At 37.8% G+C, this 18,530-nt stretch overlaps 1 protein-coding gene across 9 annotated transcripts in view; it reads left to right on the top strand.

Moving 5' to 3' along the window:
- LOC137174793 (uncharacterized) overlaps positions 1–18,530 on the top strand; it is a 41,186-nt gene that overhangs the window by 5,445 nt on the left and 17,211 nt on the right. For 2 of the 9 annotated variants that reach the window (XM_067580272.1, XM_067580273.1), the window contains 4 exons: positions 54–3,307; positions 3,454–3,546; positions 3,757–3,849; positions 6,348–10,185. The exons of 6 other annotated variants lie outside the window; for them this stretch is intronic. In XM_067580272.1, the coding sequence (XP_067436373.1) occupies positions 2,800–3,307; positions 3,454–3,546; positions 3,757–3,849; positions 6,348–6,478 (825 nt within the window). In that variant the 5' untranslated portion in view covers positions 54–2,799 and the 3' untranslated portion in view covers positions 6,479–10,185. Of the gene's footprint in view, positions 1–53; positions 3,308–3,453; positions 3,547–3,756; positions 3,850–6,347; positions 10,186–18,530 lie in introns of those variants that run through there. One more of the 9 variants, XM_067580274.1, reaches the window with a different exon arrangement.

Raw genomic sequence — 18,530 nt, forward strand, 5'->3', positions numbered from 1 at the left:
ACAGAGTTCAGGTGCTTGCCACCCCTTTAATTTTTTTTTTTTTCCTCCTGCAGATGCTTGACAGATCTGAGTGCCAACAAGGAAGCTTTATCAACCATCTTGTGCTGCCAACGGCTACAGTTGAAGTTCCTCTAGAGTTCAACATAGCCTTATGAAAACATGTTGTTTTTTTTTTTTTAAAAAAAAAAAAAAAAAAAAAAAAAGGGAGAATGATGAGTACATGGAAGGGAGGATGCACTGTTGGTATTGGGGGTGTTGCAGAGGAACCCATCTCAATCCCCCTTCCTTTCTAGTCTTGCCCAATTTATGCAATTCCAAGACTGTTTAGGGACCCCAGTATGCAAAAATACCCCTTTTCATTCAGATATCTTGTGGTGAGGTGTCAAGGGACCCCTTTGAAAATGGCCATGCCAGTTTTTCCCTTGCCAAAATTTGATTTGATCTTTATTTCCGTGTATTAAAATGAGATAAAACAGGGAAGGAAAAGAAACAGAAAAACACTGTATGCATAGCTAATACTGATATACATCTCCTGCACGTATAGTGTATCCTTACCCCTAATGCACAAAGGATATACAATTTTTACCAAAAAGGTGTAGGCTGAAACCAAAGTTTGACACCTACGCTCATCAACAACAACTTTTTACCTTATTGAGACTTATGCTACACCATCCAGATCATAACTATATGTACACATGGCTTACATTTACAACCTCTCATTGTCACACACTTGGATACAGTCAACATCATATCACAAGATGTCAAATATGAAACAGATTATCATGGGATATCAAACAAGTGTTATGTTTAATTACCCTACTTTTAAAGTCTTTTAAATCTCTGTATTGTACTACACATTTTTAATGCATCCTCAAGTTGCTCCATACATTCACTCCTTGTATTAAAATGCATTTATTTTTTATATTTGTGCCCTTCATTTTTTTTTAAAAAACAAATATTCCTTTAATATACATATTTGCTGTCTCTATTTACAAACATGTTTAGAATATTGCTATTGTGTGCTGATTGAACAGATCCTTAGTCTTGTATTGATATTTTTGATTTTACATGATTGATATGCATTTTTCAACATAACTCATGATCACACCTAGAAATGTTTTGTACTCTTTCCATTTCTACATCATTTATCCATAATTTAACCTCTATTTATAGCACGGTTTTCAAAAATTAAGAACTTTGTTTTGCTAGCATTTAAGGACAAGTTGTTTTCATCAAACCTTGTCTCAACTAATTTTATTTCTTTCTACTATTCTCAAAATATCATTGAAATTAATCCCAGAACGAAAAGTGAGTATCATCTGCCTAATTTTGGAGCACTATGTAGCTCCATTCTTGACTATCCAGGCATGGTTGGTACTAATGGATGCTTTAGGTCTTGTAATTTCATATCTTCACTCTATCTTTAAAATCAAACCCATTACAGCTTCTGGAAGACAGTCATATCAGCCTAGCAGTCAGGGGATCTTCAGGGGATCTCCAGGGGAGAGGGGAGGGCAGAAGGGTGTCTGTCAAAGTGATGAAATTCTCATACATTCACAGCGTTTGCGTTGAATAATGATGATGTTACTCATTGTATTCCTGAGAGTTCTGCACTTTACTATTCCTGTCAGGGGTGAGTGTTGATTGTTTGCTATAATTAATGGACGAGTGTTTCTCGTATTGACCATTCAGGCTCTCCGCGGGGCTGGATAATGAATGAAACATTTATAACGGTCTTGAACAGGGTTCCTTTTCTGCTGTAGATGATAATAGTAGTAATAACTTGATTTTGCATCAAGTTTTTAGCTGTCGGGAGAAATTGTGCTTCATACATTCCGGTATCAACTTTGGTTTTTGGATTGGACTGCATCATTGGGGGCTAATGAGGCCCCATTGCAGTTCCACGTGGTAATGCAATGCAGCGGCACATGCTTGGCCGAGCTCTTGCTAACTTTTCTAAAACTAAAGGCCTAAACGCACTAGGAGCGATAACTGACGCGCGTCAATTGATGCTCTTATGGCGCACTGCAAGCGTCAGATTTGAAATTCCAACACAAATTTGTCATTTTGTCCTTGTATTAACCGCTAGTTTGATGTAATGGAGGAATGCAGGAGGAAAATGAAACTGAAACTAAGAACGTCTGTGTCCACAATAAATCATTTGTTGACTGTTTGATGGTTATTTATTTGTGCGTTAAAACGTGATTGCCGTGAAATAATCATAATATAACATTTTTTCTCTCATTCAGAGGTTTTGTTCTCACTACCACTCCCCAAAAGTGAAGCCAAAACATTTGAATCGCCCCTGGCTGCAGTATAGGTCATAAGTCCTGCCTCCTCCATGTTAGCAGATGGGACATAGGCCAAACTAAAAATATCAAAGTACAATAGATTTTTCCCAAAGATGATTTTGGTCATTATAGGTAGTTCTTATCGCACTAATGTTTGTTTAAGTGCTCATTTTTCTGATGAGTTTGTTTATAATGAGGTATTTGACAATATAAAAAGGGGGTCTGAAACAGTGCGTCACGAACTTTAACACATTGTATCCTATTAGATAAATATGAAGACATCCGTGCCAGTGCTCTAGATGAGAAGTTAAATTTTGTGAGTTTCGATTTTGAAACATCATGATCGACTGCGTCGAATAATCATGGATGTATTATAACAGCTGGATACCTGACTAAAAATGGCGCCCATTCAGTCCTATAGGAATTGCTTGGCTGGCACATTCCAAAAAAAGTTTCTGTGCCTTTTGCAGTGGCACCCCTACTATGTCAACGCACTGGCCCCATTTAAATGATTGGGAAGGCTGTGGTTTTTCACGCACTGACGTTTTTTGGCTTAATGCAGCCTTATAGTAGGGGTGGCAGCTGCCTGCTCTTGCACCCCTGTAGATCTGCCCCTGATGATCCCTCTTCCAGAAGAGACAGAAACAATCTAAACGTTGTTTTGTTTGTTTCCTCAGGAGCGACTTCTGCCATTTGCCCAACTCAGCCAATTGAGGCAGTAGAGGGTGATGATGTCACTCTACCATGTGAGCTGTACCCGCCAGACAACGTGTCTGCTTACACAGTGGATTGGAAGAGAGTTGACCTCAACAAGGTAGTCTACTCCTATCGACATAAGCAGGACCACCATGATGCACAGATGGAGAGATACCGAGGCAGGACAACTTTCGACCATGGCGGCCTGAGCAGAGGAAACCTGACACTGCGTATCTCCTCAGTACAGCTGAATGACAGTGGACCATACAGGTGCTCTGTTCCAAAACTAACGGCCAGATGTGTTGTTAACGTCAGTGTTGGTGAGCACCCTGCATTTAATACTGAACAGATCATTCTAGTTTTATTATTATTTATTTATATACTGAAAATGTAGAATTCTGTTTTCATTTAAGACATTTTCCATTTGAAAAAGTACTTAAACTGTTTTATATCTTATTTGAAACAGTACCAAAGGACCAACAGAACATGTTGAACAGAATTGGTGACGCTACCACAAATAGACCTCCAGTGGAAGATGTGACCAAGCCAGACAATCATGGTAAATGTCTTTGAGTTGTTCAGAAAACTATATTTTCTTTGATACACCATATCCTACATTCTCTTTGACTGTGGGAATTGTGTTGTTGTTTTTTAAAATCTCCTTAACGATTTATCCATTAATTATCAGAATGGATAACCACATTATGTTGGAAAAAAATGCATAAAAATCTTAAGCCTGCCCTTTTTCTCAACTCAACACTTTCTTCAGATGCTGCAAAGGAGAGGACTTCTTATGCCATTGCCTTTCCCATTGTTTTTTTCATTGTAATTGTTGGAGTGCTGGTGAAAAGTGGAATGATCAGTAAGTTATACATTTTTACAGCATTTTATTATCAACGTTTAAGTCCTTAACTGTGATCACTGTGGAGCAGATCTCTGTTAGATGATTAGGATTAACAGTAACACAATAAGTTCTTTGGCTTCTGAATTCTGGAACTGAAAAGTGCTAGACAATCTTTCTTCTCGGCCATCATTAACAATGCACGCACCTTATTTTCCACAGTTGATAGACTGACCAACCTCCCAGCATGGATAGCCCCCGAACTCCTTTGAGCTGATAAATGCAATGAGTTTGCTTTTTTCTTTAGAGACAGAATTCAAAACATAAGACAACTATTAGCAGTTCCACATTGAACAAAGATGTGTCACCACTAATTCCACATAAAAATAACTTGATAAACATGAAACAGTTTAATGTCATTGATTACAAAACTCTAGAGGAAACTGTACAGTATCTAAAACCATCAACATGCTGCCTTGACACTCACATATTTTTCCAACGGCCTTAAAAACTACAATCATTAAGCCTCTACTAAAGAAAAATAGCCTGGATGCTTCTGTAATCTGCAAAACAGGGAGTACTTTGTTTCCATTGTTCACTACATATCTGAGTGAGGTAATATGACGCACCTCAATTCTTGGACCTCTTGGTCATCCTCTATATGCTCCCATTAGCCCAAATTATGCATAAGAACAATGATGCTTATCATAACTATGCGGATGATACTCAATTATACAATTATATTATATATCTGTCAACAAGTGACTATGCTCCTCTTGACTAGCTGCATCAGTGCATTGATGAAATTAATGAGTGGATGTGCCAAAGTTTCCTCCAACTAAACAAAGACAAAACAGAAATAATTGTCTTCAGTGCTAAAGAAGGAAGGCTGAAATTTGGTGCAGATCTTGATTCCCTTTCTTTGAAGCCTTAAAACCAAGTCAAATCTTGGTAATTATTGACTCTGATTCAAATTTTAACTCTCATATCAAGTCTATTACAAAATCGGCCTTTTGTCATCTTAAAAACATAACAAGAATTACATGTCTAGACAAGTTCTTGAAAAACTCACTCTAATTCACGCCTTCATTTCCAGTAGGTTAAACTACTGTAATGGTCTTTTCTCAGGCCTCCCCAAAAAAGCACTCAGGCAGTTACAGCTCATTCAGAATGCTGCTGCTAGAGTCCTAACAAGGACCAATAAAGCTGAACATATCACACCAGTTCTCAGATCTCTGCATTGGCTACTAGTGTCACAGAGAATTGACTTCAAAATATTGTTACTTGTCTATAAACCACTTAATGGTTTAAGGCCAGGGCCGGACTGGGAAAATCATTTAGGCCAGGAAATATAGCGTGAAATATAGCCCCGATCAGGCCACTTATTGAGCAGGGGTTCTGGGGGTCCCCCACTAGGAAAAGTTTAGTTACAAAGACTTGATTTCCTGCATTCTGGTGAATTTTAGTGCATGTGAAAAACAAACTAATGAGCCAACAACTGCTTTGTACAATGTACTGTTATGAACCTCAAATATAAAACCAAACGTACATATCATTAAGGAGGGAGACGACTTTACTACTATTACTTTGGCACCAATGCTACTCTCTCCACCTTCAAAAAGAAAAAAAGCAATAGCACAGCACACCATATATTTTAATGTACTAATATAATACAGTTAACAAATCTCTCCACCTATTCAAAGACCAGAGCAAGAGCACAATACCTTACTCAGTTTACTGATATACACTAACAGTTACCCATTGTAGTTAAAAATAGCCCTTTAACCAACGCAAACAACAAATTATAGCAGCCTGAATAGTGTGACAGAAGACATTGTGTTGTCTCAATCATTTTAAATTATGAGCTCAAAGTATGAACTCACTGACTGAAATTTTCACCAAAACGCATGAATTTTCAAATAATATTGACCACATTAACTAGACTAGATATGCCAAATATGCCATCAATGTTTTTGAGAAAATTAGAAAGGGAATTACCACAGTTTTATTATTGATAGTCCAGTTTCTTGGCAGCTCTAACATTGACAGGGGACGATGATGACACATCGTTAACATTAGCTACGTTACCTAGGTAGCAAACGTTAGCTAGCTAGCAAACGTTAGCTAGCTAGCACGTTTCTTTTCCTTTTTTTCTCTCTTTCCCTCTCTGCTCCACCCTTCCTCTTTTTTCCACCATCCATCTTGCTGCTCTGTCATTTAGCCGCTCTAAATGCACTTGCTGCCAAACAAAATGTGTAACTGCCAACTACGCTCTCTCACGACTACTTCTACCACCTGGCTGTCACAGTGTTACGTTCTGTGGCCTGTGGCGGGCCTGTCGGGCCATTTAGCAGGCCAGTATCAGTAACACAATAAGTTGATATCATAAAATATCATTGTGGTGATGATATCAACCATATTGCCCAGCTATTCTACACACTATGTCAGGAGTATACACAAGCTTCCTTTGAAATAGCATGAATTCAATGTGTCACAAACTGGTTGTCATGTTCCCTCAGAGAACTGTAGGAGGAAGCTCAGAAGATGGAGGAGGCAAGAAGGAGAGATGGCACTAAACAACGTTCAAAAGGAAACCCAAGGAACCAAGCAGCAGAAGCCTGAAAAATGTGCACTGAGAGAAGACCATTAATCACCTCAATGATGATTTTTTGTCTTTTTTTTGGGATAAATTAAATAGAAATTTAAATAGATTGACATTCAGGCCATACACAAACATACAATCAACAATTATAGTAAATCTCCCCTCACCCAACAACCCACTCTGTTCACCTACTTCTTTTTCCTTTCTATTTTTTTTTTTCATCTACATGATGGAACCATGTCGGGCTGGGCTCTGGTGGCTGAGGGGGCTTGGGGGCCTTGGGGACTGGGCTGGTTTGGGATAGCTTGGGGTCTGAGGTCCTGTTCCCCGATATCCCCCTCTCCAAATAGAAAGAAGCTCCTTGGACCCAGCTGAACGGACCCTTCCCATAGGGGTGAGGTCTGTTCTAAAGGGTTTCTGACCTCCAATAAGCCAGCCACCTCCTACAGGCCCGGTGGTGGCCTAAAGCAGGCAAGAGCAAAGTAAGCAAGGAAGAAGAGTAGGGGGAAATAGCTTATTTTAGCTTAAATTATAAAATAAAACAAGCAAACAAACTAACATTAAAAGGAAGGGGAAATCACAATAAAAACATAAAATTCTCCCCTGACCCAGCTGTCCTGGCCTGGCCCAGCCCACTCTGGATCCACCCCGGCGCCACTCTAGCCTCAGTGCCCAGCCAGTGTTGCCTTCCAGTAGCATCGTTGCTACTTTATATTTCATTCACTTATTTATCTATTCTATTATTTATCAATTTATTTATTTATTCTCTCTCCTCCTTTGGTAAATTCTGTCTCCCCCTTATGCTCTATCTCCGCTGTTTCACATTGGAAACCAACCTGCAAAAACACACACACACTTGCCTAATCTCTGTATGTCTACATGAACCCAGTACACAATGACTGTAGTTACGAGTAAAACGAAGGAAACACTTTCACAGGCAGTTCAAAACCAGTTTGTCTAATATGTTCCGAGACCACGGCGATTGTGAAGCGACACTACTGACAAAACACAAATCTTTGGTGCAAACATACCCCCTCAAATCTGAACTGAATCTCTCATACACTCAACTCTCAGCCTGCATTAACCGAGCAACTGCTTCTGATCAAGATGCTAGTGTAGCATTAGCGTAAGCCTTAGATAGCTTAACCAGACATCTGCCAAATAACAACTTCATGGAGTTTTCACAACTTTGTGCTTTAGTGTACATCAACATGACACAGTGAGCAGATTGAGACGCGCTGTGACTTCTTTCTTCCTCTGAAGGCAGGGAGGTGCGTTTGTTTTACAGTTCATACGGCTCTTACAAGTGGTCATCAAACACACCTGTAACTCAATCTCATTAAAATGTAAGAGGGTCTTCCTGGTGGCGCAACAGCAAACTACAGCAAATCTACACAACATTTTCTAACAGTTACACTACATATTCCTTGTCTTCTGCATTATGGGTTAATATATTTTTAATCTGTTAAATTATTAACGGCAATTAACCGTTAATCAATTAATCATTGACATCCCTACTTTATATTATCTATTTTCTCTGCACTAGTTGGCCCAATTTGCAACATAGCCAAGCCTTTGTGAAATTAAATAACCTGAACGTGGGTGTGGATGTGTTTTAAAGCACCACAGTTGAATAGAGACAAAATAAATCTGGTTATTCTATCAGAATGAAACTTAATATAGACCCACAAACAATATTTTTCTGTATTATAACCTTTAGTTTTTAATCTTGAAATTATGAAAATTAGGCAAACTCATGAAACAAGTCAGAACAAATATAGCAATTTCAGGTGTGTTGTCTTTCCTTAATCTTATGGGTATATTAATAATAAAAAATGTACTGAAGAGTTATATAGATGATTGATTATTTGAAAGAGTAAAAACTGAGACAAGCAAGTGGAGTGGTGCTGAAATCTCATAATTTTACATATTGTATTAAAGCTATAATATGTATTTATTGTGCATTAAAATGTCTAAAAATGACTAGATCTATGTTATATAGTTTGTTGAGTTGTGTACTTACATCATCCCAAATGTTTCCAACAATTTTCAAACCAGAGAATTCTGTAATTTTAATCAAGGTAATGGTCCATTTCATTTGTTTGCCTGTCAATGACGTCATACCCCCTCTACCAAAGAATATATGTGCACAGGATTCATGCGTCGGTGTTGTGGTCGCCTGCCACAAATGCATCTACCAAAGAGTATAAGCATTCAAGATAATATGTCGGCGTTGTGTAGGGGGTTTGCATCTTTGTCACTTTTTTCACCCCTGATGAGTTTGCATCCTTGTTTTTTCTACTTGCAGTAAATCACCCAGTATTGAAATATACCCAGGCATCTTGGTCATACATGGAATAGAAGTCGCTGTGACTGATAATTTTGGAAGAATTTAAAGTGTTGTTGTACTTGTATCAATTGGCAGTTATACATCACAGCATCTCTGTACTGCAAGGGTCGATTCTCGGACCTGTTATTTAATCTTTACATGCTCTTGTTAGCTTTGTACTTGGCTTGCTTGCTTTTACTGTTTTTATCATTTGTTTTTTGTGCTTTTGCCTGTGTACTCTGTAAAGCACTATGCGTTGCTTTTGGGCATGAAATGTGCTGTATCTTTGCCTTGCATTATAACCCACGAGAGCCATTCAGAACCCAATTATGTTCCAAACACAAAAGAAATTGTAATGGTGGACTTCTACTCTGAATGCACTCATAAATCATTATCAATAATAATAATAATAATAAAAGATTAAAATACTTTTGAGTCTTTTCTGTCCATTCCAATGGACAGAGAATTTCAACACGAGAACCACCTAATAGTAAGAATGAGACATGAGAATAAGTCTTTTATAATAAGAATAAACCTTTTTTCAACAAAAAACATGAGTTTATTTTTTTTTCATGAATGGTTAACTCATATCAACGAATAAGATGATGCTATAAAACACATTGCACATATATTTTGTATTAAACAAGCATTAAGATCCCCTGACCATTCCAATGGTAGTAAAAGCTAAGTAAAAGCTATAATTCTTTCTTATGATATTTTGACATGTGTAATATAGTATCTCAGGGGTAGGTGAACCAGTATCCCTCCCTTTGTGTCACATCTTGCCTGAACTTTGGGTGTTTTTTTGGTCTTATGTTGTGTTCTGTGGGGTCTCCTGGTTTTGCACGTCTGTTTGGCCCCTCGGTTCATGGGGGTTTTCTTGTGTGATTTGGGTGGTGGGTTTTGGAGGACTGCATCATTGGTTTGTTGGGTTGTGTGCTTGGGTTTGTGTTTGTGGTTGGTTTTGGATGGGTTAGTGTAGATGTTTGTTTGTTTTCTGGGTTTTTGTTCTGTTTCCCTTGTGTGTTCATGTACTCCTCCACACCTGCCCTGCATTTGGACTCGTTAGCCCTGCCCTGCTGTCTTCCCCACACCTGCCCTGTGTTAGCCTTGTCAGCCCTGCCCCGCTCCCTGTGTGTCCTCAGCCAATCAGTTCCCTGTATGTTTATTCCCCTCTCGAGTTCTCCACCCATCTCCCCACCTGCACCTCATCTCCTTGTTAGTTCAGTTTCTTCAAGTTCTGGTTTTCTGTTCAGTCCTTGTTGGATCATTTTGTGTTGTTCCTTCTGCTAGTTCTGTTCAGCCCTGTTTACCTGTCCGTGACCATCCACTATTAAAAGAGTTTTTCATCATATCTGCATTCCGGCCTCTGCGTTTGGGTCCACTCCTGCTTCCCAGAGTCTGACACCTTTGTTTTCTGCCAGTGTCCGTGAAAGCCCAAAGAAGGTCTGGGCTCAATCAACGAAAACCTCTAAACTCAAGAATGTGGATGTATATTCAACTTTGGTTTGGAAATGCCTTCAAAGCTAAACATGGAATGGTCAGGGGGTCTGAGTCCTTTCTCAACATTTAAGTGTCAGTTCTGACTCTCCCCAGAACAGTCCCTCCTATCCTACCTCCAGAGACTCTCCAGCTGAGATTTATGGTACAAACTAAAAACAACTACATTCTTTAGCAAGTCAAGTCTCAGGAAACACTAGATTAAAGGATTTTTCATTGGAGAGACTGTTTTACCACAATTTAACCCTATCAGTTTGTTTTGATGAGTTGGGACAATCCTATCTATTCCAAATTCTTTCTCTCCTTCTAACCTTGCCGACACATACCAACACACTTTTCCTCCCCTTTTGTTTTTCACTCAGGTGTGACATAGATAGGATGTCTCTGAATATTCGAGTGACATGTTGAACTATTTTATTCATGTTTAAATGTGTGACTTAATTAACTCAGGTGAGATCACATGTTTTCTCTTAGACAAAGGATTTTCTTTTTTGCATTGGAGAATATACATCTCCAGCCAAAAACATGCCCCATACCGTAGGCCAGAACAAAATACTGTCAACCTACACCCATATGCTTCTCTGTTCTTGGATCTCCAAGGAATGGACTTCCGCCATCTTAACTTTCTTCTCTTAAGTTAACTTTCTTTTCTTTTTAGCTACGTTCAATATTGTAACTTCAGAAAAACAAACTTTATGTTGAAATTCTTTCGCGCTTAATGTCTTAAAGTACAGTTTCATTTTGGCCAGTGAAATAATTTTTTGAGTTATTATTAAGAAAGTCAGTGTGGTCAGTTAGGAGACTTCATAGTAAAACGGCCGCTCTTCCACAGATCAAGACATCTTCAACGCTGTGCTACCAGAGACAACCATATCAGATCATACCTATAATAAAACCAGGAAAGTCCAACAAACTACAGACCAGTTGCACTTACTTCACATGTTGGGAAAATAATGGAAAGGATAATTACAGAGAGAATGATGATCTCTATAGAAAGTAGAGGATTGATTTCTCCTTACCAAAGTGGATTTAGGAAAGGACGGGGAACAATGGATCCAGTAATTTGTTTAGAGACAGAAATGAGAAAATCCCAAATTAATAAAGAATCCATACTGGCAGTGTTTTTTAATGTAGAGAAAGCTGATAATATGGTATGGAAATGATTCATTTTAATGATTAAATTAGATAAAATGGGAATAACAGGAAGAACTTTTAATTGGATTCATTTTTTTTATTTGATAGATATATTCAGGTTAAAATTGGAACAGCATTATCTATTCGGTATAAGGCAGATAACTCCTCAGGGCCTTGTGATCAGCCCAATACTTTTTTCCATTATGATTAATGATGGGTTCTCTGACATACGTTGTGACATTTTAAAAATCATTATTTGCTGATGATGGGCCGATATGGAAAAGGGGGAAGAATATAACACTAATTCAAGGCCAGACACAAGAAGCAGTGAGGGTGGTTGAGAAATGGTCATACTCAAGATCAGTGATTGATTGACACTGAGATTGTGCTGTGTGGCTATTAAGACTTCTCCAGCTATAGCAAGCCAAGTGCAGATGGGAGAAATACCACTGAGCCTAAGATACAAGCAGCTAATGATTCAATGGTCTAGTGTACAGGGAATGAGACAATCCAGCTGTGAAGGCCCTATGACCATGCTGGGAAAGTGGGAAAGCAAAGGGAGAATGTTTTGTTTGGTTGTCAAGTAAAATAGAAAAAAAACCCAAAGTCATAAGCTCCTGTGTCCTTAGAAAGAAACTGAAAGACTAAGAACAACACATGAATAATTTATTCCAATATATACAGACGGATCAAAAGAGTCTAAGAATGAAAGGACTGGGTTTGCTTTTGTTGTCCCTAATTTAAATATAAACATTAAGGAAAGAACATGTGATCACTTAACAGTATATACAGTTGAGATGTTAGCTACTGTAACGGCATTGCAGTGGATAGAGCAAAATAAGCTAAAAAAAAGGTCATATTATGCTCAGACTCATTATCAGCTCTGGGATCATTGCAGTCCATGTCATCCCAAAACAGACCAGATATACTCGATGAAATATATGACACAATATTCAGACTGCATCATATAGAAATGTGACCGGTGAAGAGGTTTGGACTATTGAAGACCCATCTTTTTAAATTGGCTTTTGTGTCTTCTTGAGTTTGTTTGATTGTGTTTTTTTTATTTTTATTTTTATTTATTTATTTATTTTTATTTTATTTTATTCTAATTTGTGGCATATGTTTTTACACTATGTATGTTTTTATGGTCTTATTTTCAACTCTTGTTCCTGTGAAGCACTTTGTGAATTTCATTTCTGTGAAAGGTGCTATACTAAATAAACTATAATAATAATAATAATAACAATAATAATAATAATAATTATAATTATAATTATTATTATTATTATACAAGTTACTCTTGCCATTTTACACCCTTATTTCTTAATCCTTTCTTGAGGTTATTATTTATTTTAAAAAGTGAAATTTGACATGTACTCAGGTCTGTTACACCATGTCTTCCTTTAAAAGCAGACTAAAAACATGACATGATAATGTTAATTTTATGTGTATGGTTCTAAATTTTTATTTTTGGACTCCACAAGAGTAGCTTTGCATGATTTACAGTTCCAAAAACGTATTTATCTTATACAGACCCTTTATGTCCCACCCCCCAAAGTCTGAGTGAGGATTTCGCTCTTGAAGCTGAAAGACATTTTTCCAGGTGGTGCAGTGGTTGGCAATGTTGCCTCGCAGCAAGAAGGTTCTGGGTTCAAAGCCGCTGGCTGGTTTGGGCCTCTCTGGGTGGAGCTCGCATGTTCTCCCCGTGCCCGTGTGGGTTCTCTCTGGGAGTTTCAACTTCCTCCCACAACTTGGAAAAACGCAGCACCTTGCTGGATGACGTTGGGTTGCGTTGCAGCAAAAGTTGAGCCCAGTTAAACTTTTTTCTGGATGACCAGTGCCGATATGGAAAAGGGGGAAGAATATAACACTAATTCAAGGCCATACACAAGAAGCAGTGAGGGTGGTTGAGAAATGGTCATACTCATAGAGATTTAAGTTTTCAGTAGGAAAGACAAAGGTAGTGAGAAGCTGGTATAAAGATGTGCGGGAAACAGTTGGAGCAGGTAAACTGACCTGGAGTGATCATATAAATAAAAAGGATAAAAAAAGCAAGATGGTTCTAAATGTGATGAGATGTCAGACATGGTCTGAATGGGGAGCAAGTAGAAGTGCTTTGAGGAGCATTTATGTTGCTTGAATAAGATCAGTGATTGATTATGGAAGTGTAGTGTAAACTGGTGATTCACAAGTATACAGGGAATAAGACAATTGAGCTGGGAAGGCCCTATGACCATGCTGGGAAAGTGGGAAAGCAAAGGGAGAATGTTTTGTTTGGTTGTCAAGTAAAATAGAAAAAAAACCCAAAGTCATAAGCTCCTGTGTCCTTAGAAAGAAACTGAAAGACTCAGAACAACACATGAATAATTTATTCCAATATATACAGACGGATCAAAAGAGTCTAAGAATGAAAGGACTGGGTTTGCTTTTGTTGTCCCTAATTTAAATATAAACATTAAGGAAAGAACATGTGATCACTTAACAGTATATACAGTTGAGATGTTAGCTACTGTAACGGCATTGCAGTGGATAGAGCAAAATAAGCTAAAAAAAAGGTCATATTATGCTCAGACTCATTATCAACTCTGGGATCATTGCAGTCCATGTCATCCCAAAACAGACCAGATATACTCGATGAAATATATGACACAATATTCAGACTGCATCATTTAGAAATGTGACCGGTGAAGAGGTTTGGACTATTGAAGACCCATCTTTTTAAATTGGCTTTTGTGTCTTCTTGAGTTTGTTTGATTGTGTTTTTTTTATTTTTATTTATTTATTTATTTTTATTATTATCATTATTATTATTATTATTATTATACAAGTTACTCTTGCCATTTTACACCCTTATTTCTTAATCCTTTCTTGAGGTTATTATTTATTTTAAAAAGTGAAGTTTGACATGTACTCAGGTCTGTTACACCATGTCTTCCTTTAAAAGCAGACTAAAAACATGACATGATAATGTTAATTTTATGTGTATGGTTCTTGTTTGTCAGTACATAAATGATTTGATCCACTATCACTGCTTGCCTGGCAATCAGAGCAAAAGTCGAAAGACTCAGCAACCACGTATTTTTCCGTTCTCTATTTCTCTGTTTAGCATCTTCAGGTTAGGCTAACCCATTATCATTTTTCCAGCAGGTGGGGAAACAACAGATGTGACTTTTCTTGGTCTTGACAAGCTGCAGCATTTATTAACTGACACACTGTACGCTGTACTGTACATTTACTACCAGACTGAAAACTTACTGCTAACCTTTTCCTCTGCTCAGCTCGAATTTACCGTCACTTTTCTGCCACTTGCTCTCTCACTCAACCACTCACTCACTTATTATGGCGATTATTTGCTTCCGTACACAACTAGATGCATCATTATTCTCACACACACACCCTTTTTCTCAACTCAACACTTTCTAATATTTCTTCAGACACTGTAAACAGGAGGACTGCCTCTCCCTTTGATGGTCTCTTTATTATTGTTGGAGTGCTGATGAAAAGTGTAATGATCGGTAAGTTACAAACTTTTACAGCATTTTATTATCAACATTTAAAATCCTGAACTGTGATCACTGTTGAGCAGATCTCCGTTGGATGATGAAGGATTAACAGTAACACAATAGGTTCTTTGGCTTTTTGCTGTACGGGAAACCAGAGCTGAGATCAAACACTGAGACTCCACATTTACCAAATTCGAGTACTATTTTAGAGAACCTATTATGTTCATTTTAGCTCTAAATTTTTATTTTTGGACTCCACAAGAGTAGCTTTGCATGATTTACAGTTCCAAAAACGTATTTATCTTATACAGACCCTTTATGTCCCACCCCCCAAAGTCTGAGTGAGGATTTCGCTCTTGGAGCTGAAAGACATTTTTCCAGGTGGTGCAGTGGTTGGCAATGTTGCCTGGCAGCTATTGTCTCTAGGGGTGCAACGGATCACAAAACTCACGGTTCGGATCGTATCACGGATTTGAGTCACGGATCGGATCATTTTTCGGATTAGCAAAAAAAAAAAGGTGAACCGCGGATTAATTACAAAATGTAATGTGTCATTTTAGACAAAGCAAACAAACTGCTGTAAGTACAAGTCATGAACAGACAGCGTGTCGCTAACAGGGATTTTGAGGAGCAACGATCAAACCAGCGTCTAACGGGTCCGAAGGGACATCTCCAGGTATAACGTTATTTACATAATGATTAATGTGCTGCAGATGAGCAGAGGTTGGTGAATGTTTGGTGGCTCGTTCAACAGACTGAGCTGCAGGACAAGACGTGTTTTGATGATGTGGACACAGGCTGTTGTTTCATTCACTACCATTTTTAAAAGAGGAAGGTATCATGTTTCATATTGCAATTTAATTTAACATTTTAACATTTGAGCTTTGAATATTTTATATATTTTAAGATTTTATTTAAACATTGGACATCTTGAATGTTGTTTTCATTTAAGACCATGGACAAAAGTTCCTTGCTTTAAATGTTTTACAGAATATATGGAATGCAAAATTTTATATGCCCCCCCCTTTTTTTTTGCTGACCGGAAAAATGATCTGATCCGTGACTCAAATCCGTGATACGATCTTATATATATATATACCTTAATATATATATATATATATAATGTATGTATATATGTGTGTGTGTGTGTGTGTATATAATTAACATTATTATAATAAATTACAAGGCAAGCTAACTTGTGTTAATTTGTTCGACAGATTAAGCATGTTTGCAAAGTTAGATTATGTTATTATATTTTTTATGTTAAGAAATTATTCTAAAGTTTAAACAATGAACCCTTATTGTAATAAATCTTTGGATCTCAGTTGAAAAAAGTTTCAGATCAGCTCAAGGACAAAACTTTTCTTTGATGTTCAAAAAAGGAAAAATCATCAGGAGTCAGAGTTCTGAGCAGCAAAATGTACTTTAATGCCGGCAAAAAAGGAGAACAATATATAGTGCACACAAGGCTCACCACATATGTTCTGAGTTCCTAGCCTTAGGGCGTGGTCTTTAATACCATTTGGGTCTCCATAGGTCGCACCTTTTGTCCAACCTCTTTATACTAGCCAATTACACCATTATAATTTCTTTACATCATCTGTTGCAGACCCAAAATCTCTAAAATAGGTTTTGGGCTAAACTGGATATGCCTAGGCATATCCAGTTCTATCCAGTTCTATCTAGTTCTATCCAGTTCTATCCAGTTCTATCTAGTTCTATCCAGTTCTATCCAGTCATGCTCTTTTTCTTTTTCTTTATAACTGTTTAGGGTCACTTTACACCATTATGGCCAAATCTTCTCCTGGCTTTATCTTTCTTACTGACTCTGTTTGTTCTTAGGTGCTGCCTATTATTGACCATTGTTGTGTTTTGTTCAACTAGATTCTCTGCCCAGTAAAAGTTTGAAATGCTCTCGCATCTTAAATCACCTCACTGCTGGGCAATTTTCTGCAGCTTTTAACCCAAGTGTAGTTTCATTTCCTCAAGCAGACACAGATTGTCTAGTCCAATCTTTTAACTCCCATTGCTCCACAATCTTGGACAAAGTGGCTCCTTATAAATTGCGTCCTATTCCATCCATAAATTCAACTCCTTGGTTAAATGACACCATTCGTTGTCTCCGGCGTAGATGTCGGAGGGCAGAGCGACTGTGGAAATCCACTAAGCTCAATGTTCACTGTCTGTTTTTCCATCTACGATATATCACCAAACTCAAGTCCATCATCTCACGATGAGAACTAGAAATGATCATCCATGCGTTCATATCATCCCGTTTGGACTATTGTAATTCCATTTTCACTTGTCTCAGCAAAGCGTCTGTGAGACAGCTACAAACGGTCCAAAATGCAGCGGCAAGACTGCTAACCAGGTCCAGCAGGATGACTCACATCACTCCTATTTTAAGATCTTTGCACTGGTTGCCCTTTCGCTTTAGGATTCATTTTAAGGTTCTTACTATTACATATAGAGCCCTGTATGGACAGTCTCCAGAATACATTATGGAACTTATCCATCCCTACGTCGCCAGTAGGTCACTCAGGTCTTCCAACCAGGACCTACTGGCTGTCCCTCGCTTACGGCTGAAAACCAAAGGTGATCGTGCCTTTGCATTTGTGGCTCCAACCCTATGGAACTTTCTCCCTGTACAAATACGGTCAGCAGTCTCTGCAGAAGCTTTTAAAAAACTATTGAAGACCCATCTTTTTAAATTGGCTTTTGTGTCTTCTTGAGTTGTTTGTTTGATTGTGTTTTGTTAATTTTAATTTTAATTTTTATTTATTTATTTATTTATTTATTTTTATTTTATTTTATTCTAACTTGTGGCATATGTTTTTACACTATGTATGTTTTTATGGTCTTATTTTCAACTCTTTTCAACTCTCTTCCTGTGAAGCACTTTGTGAATTTCATTTCTGTGAAAGGTGCTATACTAAATAAACTATAATAATAATAATAATAATAATAATAATAATAATAATAATTATAATAATAATAATAATTATTATTATTATTATACAAGTTACTCTTGCCATTTTACACCCTTATTTCTTAATCCTTTCTTGAGGTTATTATTTATTTTAAAAAGTGAAGTTTGACATGTACTCAGGTCTGTTACACCATGTCTTCCTTTAAAAGCAGACTAAAAACATGACATGACATGATAATGTTAATTTTATGTGTATGGTTCTAAATTTTTATTTTTGGACTCCACAAGAGTAGCTTTGCATGATTTACAGTTCCAAAAACATATTTATCTTATACAGACCCTTTATGTCCCACCGCCCAAAGTCTGAGTGAGGATTTCGCTCTTGGAGTTGAAAGACATTTTTCCAGGTGGTGCAGTGGTTGGCAATGTTGCCTCGCAGCAAGAAGGTTCTGGGTTCAAAGCCGCTGGCTGGTTTGGGCCTCTCTGGGTGGAGCTCGCATGTTCTCCCCGTGCCCGTGTGGGTTCTCTCTGGGAGTTTCGACTTCCTCCCACAACTTGGAAAAACGCAGCACCTTGCTGGATGACGTTGGGTTGCGTTGCAGCAAAAGTTGAGCCCAGTTAAACTTTTTTCTGGATGACCAGTGCCGATATGGAAAAGGGGGAAGAATATGACACTAATTCAAGGCCATACACAAGAAGCAG

This window comes from Thunnus thynnus, chromosome 22 (assembly GCF_963924715.1).
Source record: "Thunnus thynnus chromosome 22, fThuThy2.1, whole genome shotgun sequence".
NCBI classification, from domain to species: Eukaryota; Metazoa; Chordata; class Actinopteri; order Scombriformes; family Scombridae; genus Thunnus; species Thunnus thynnus.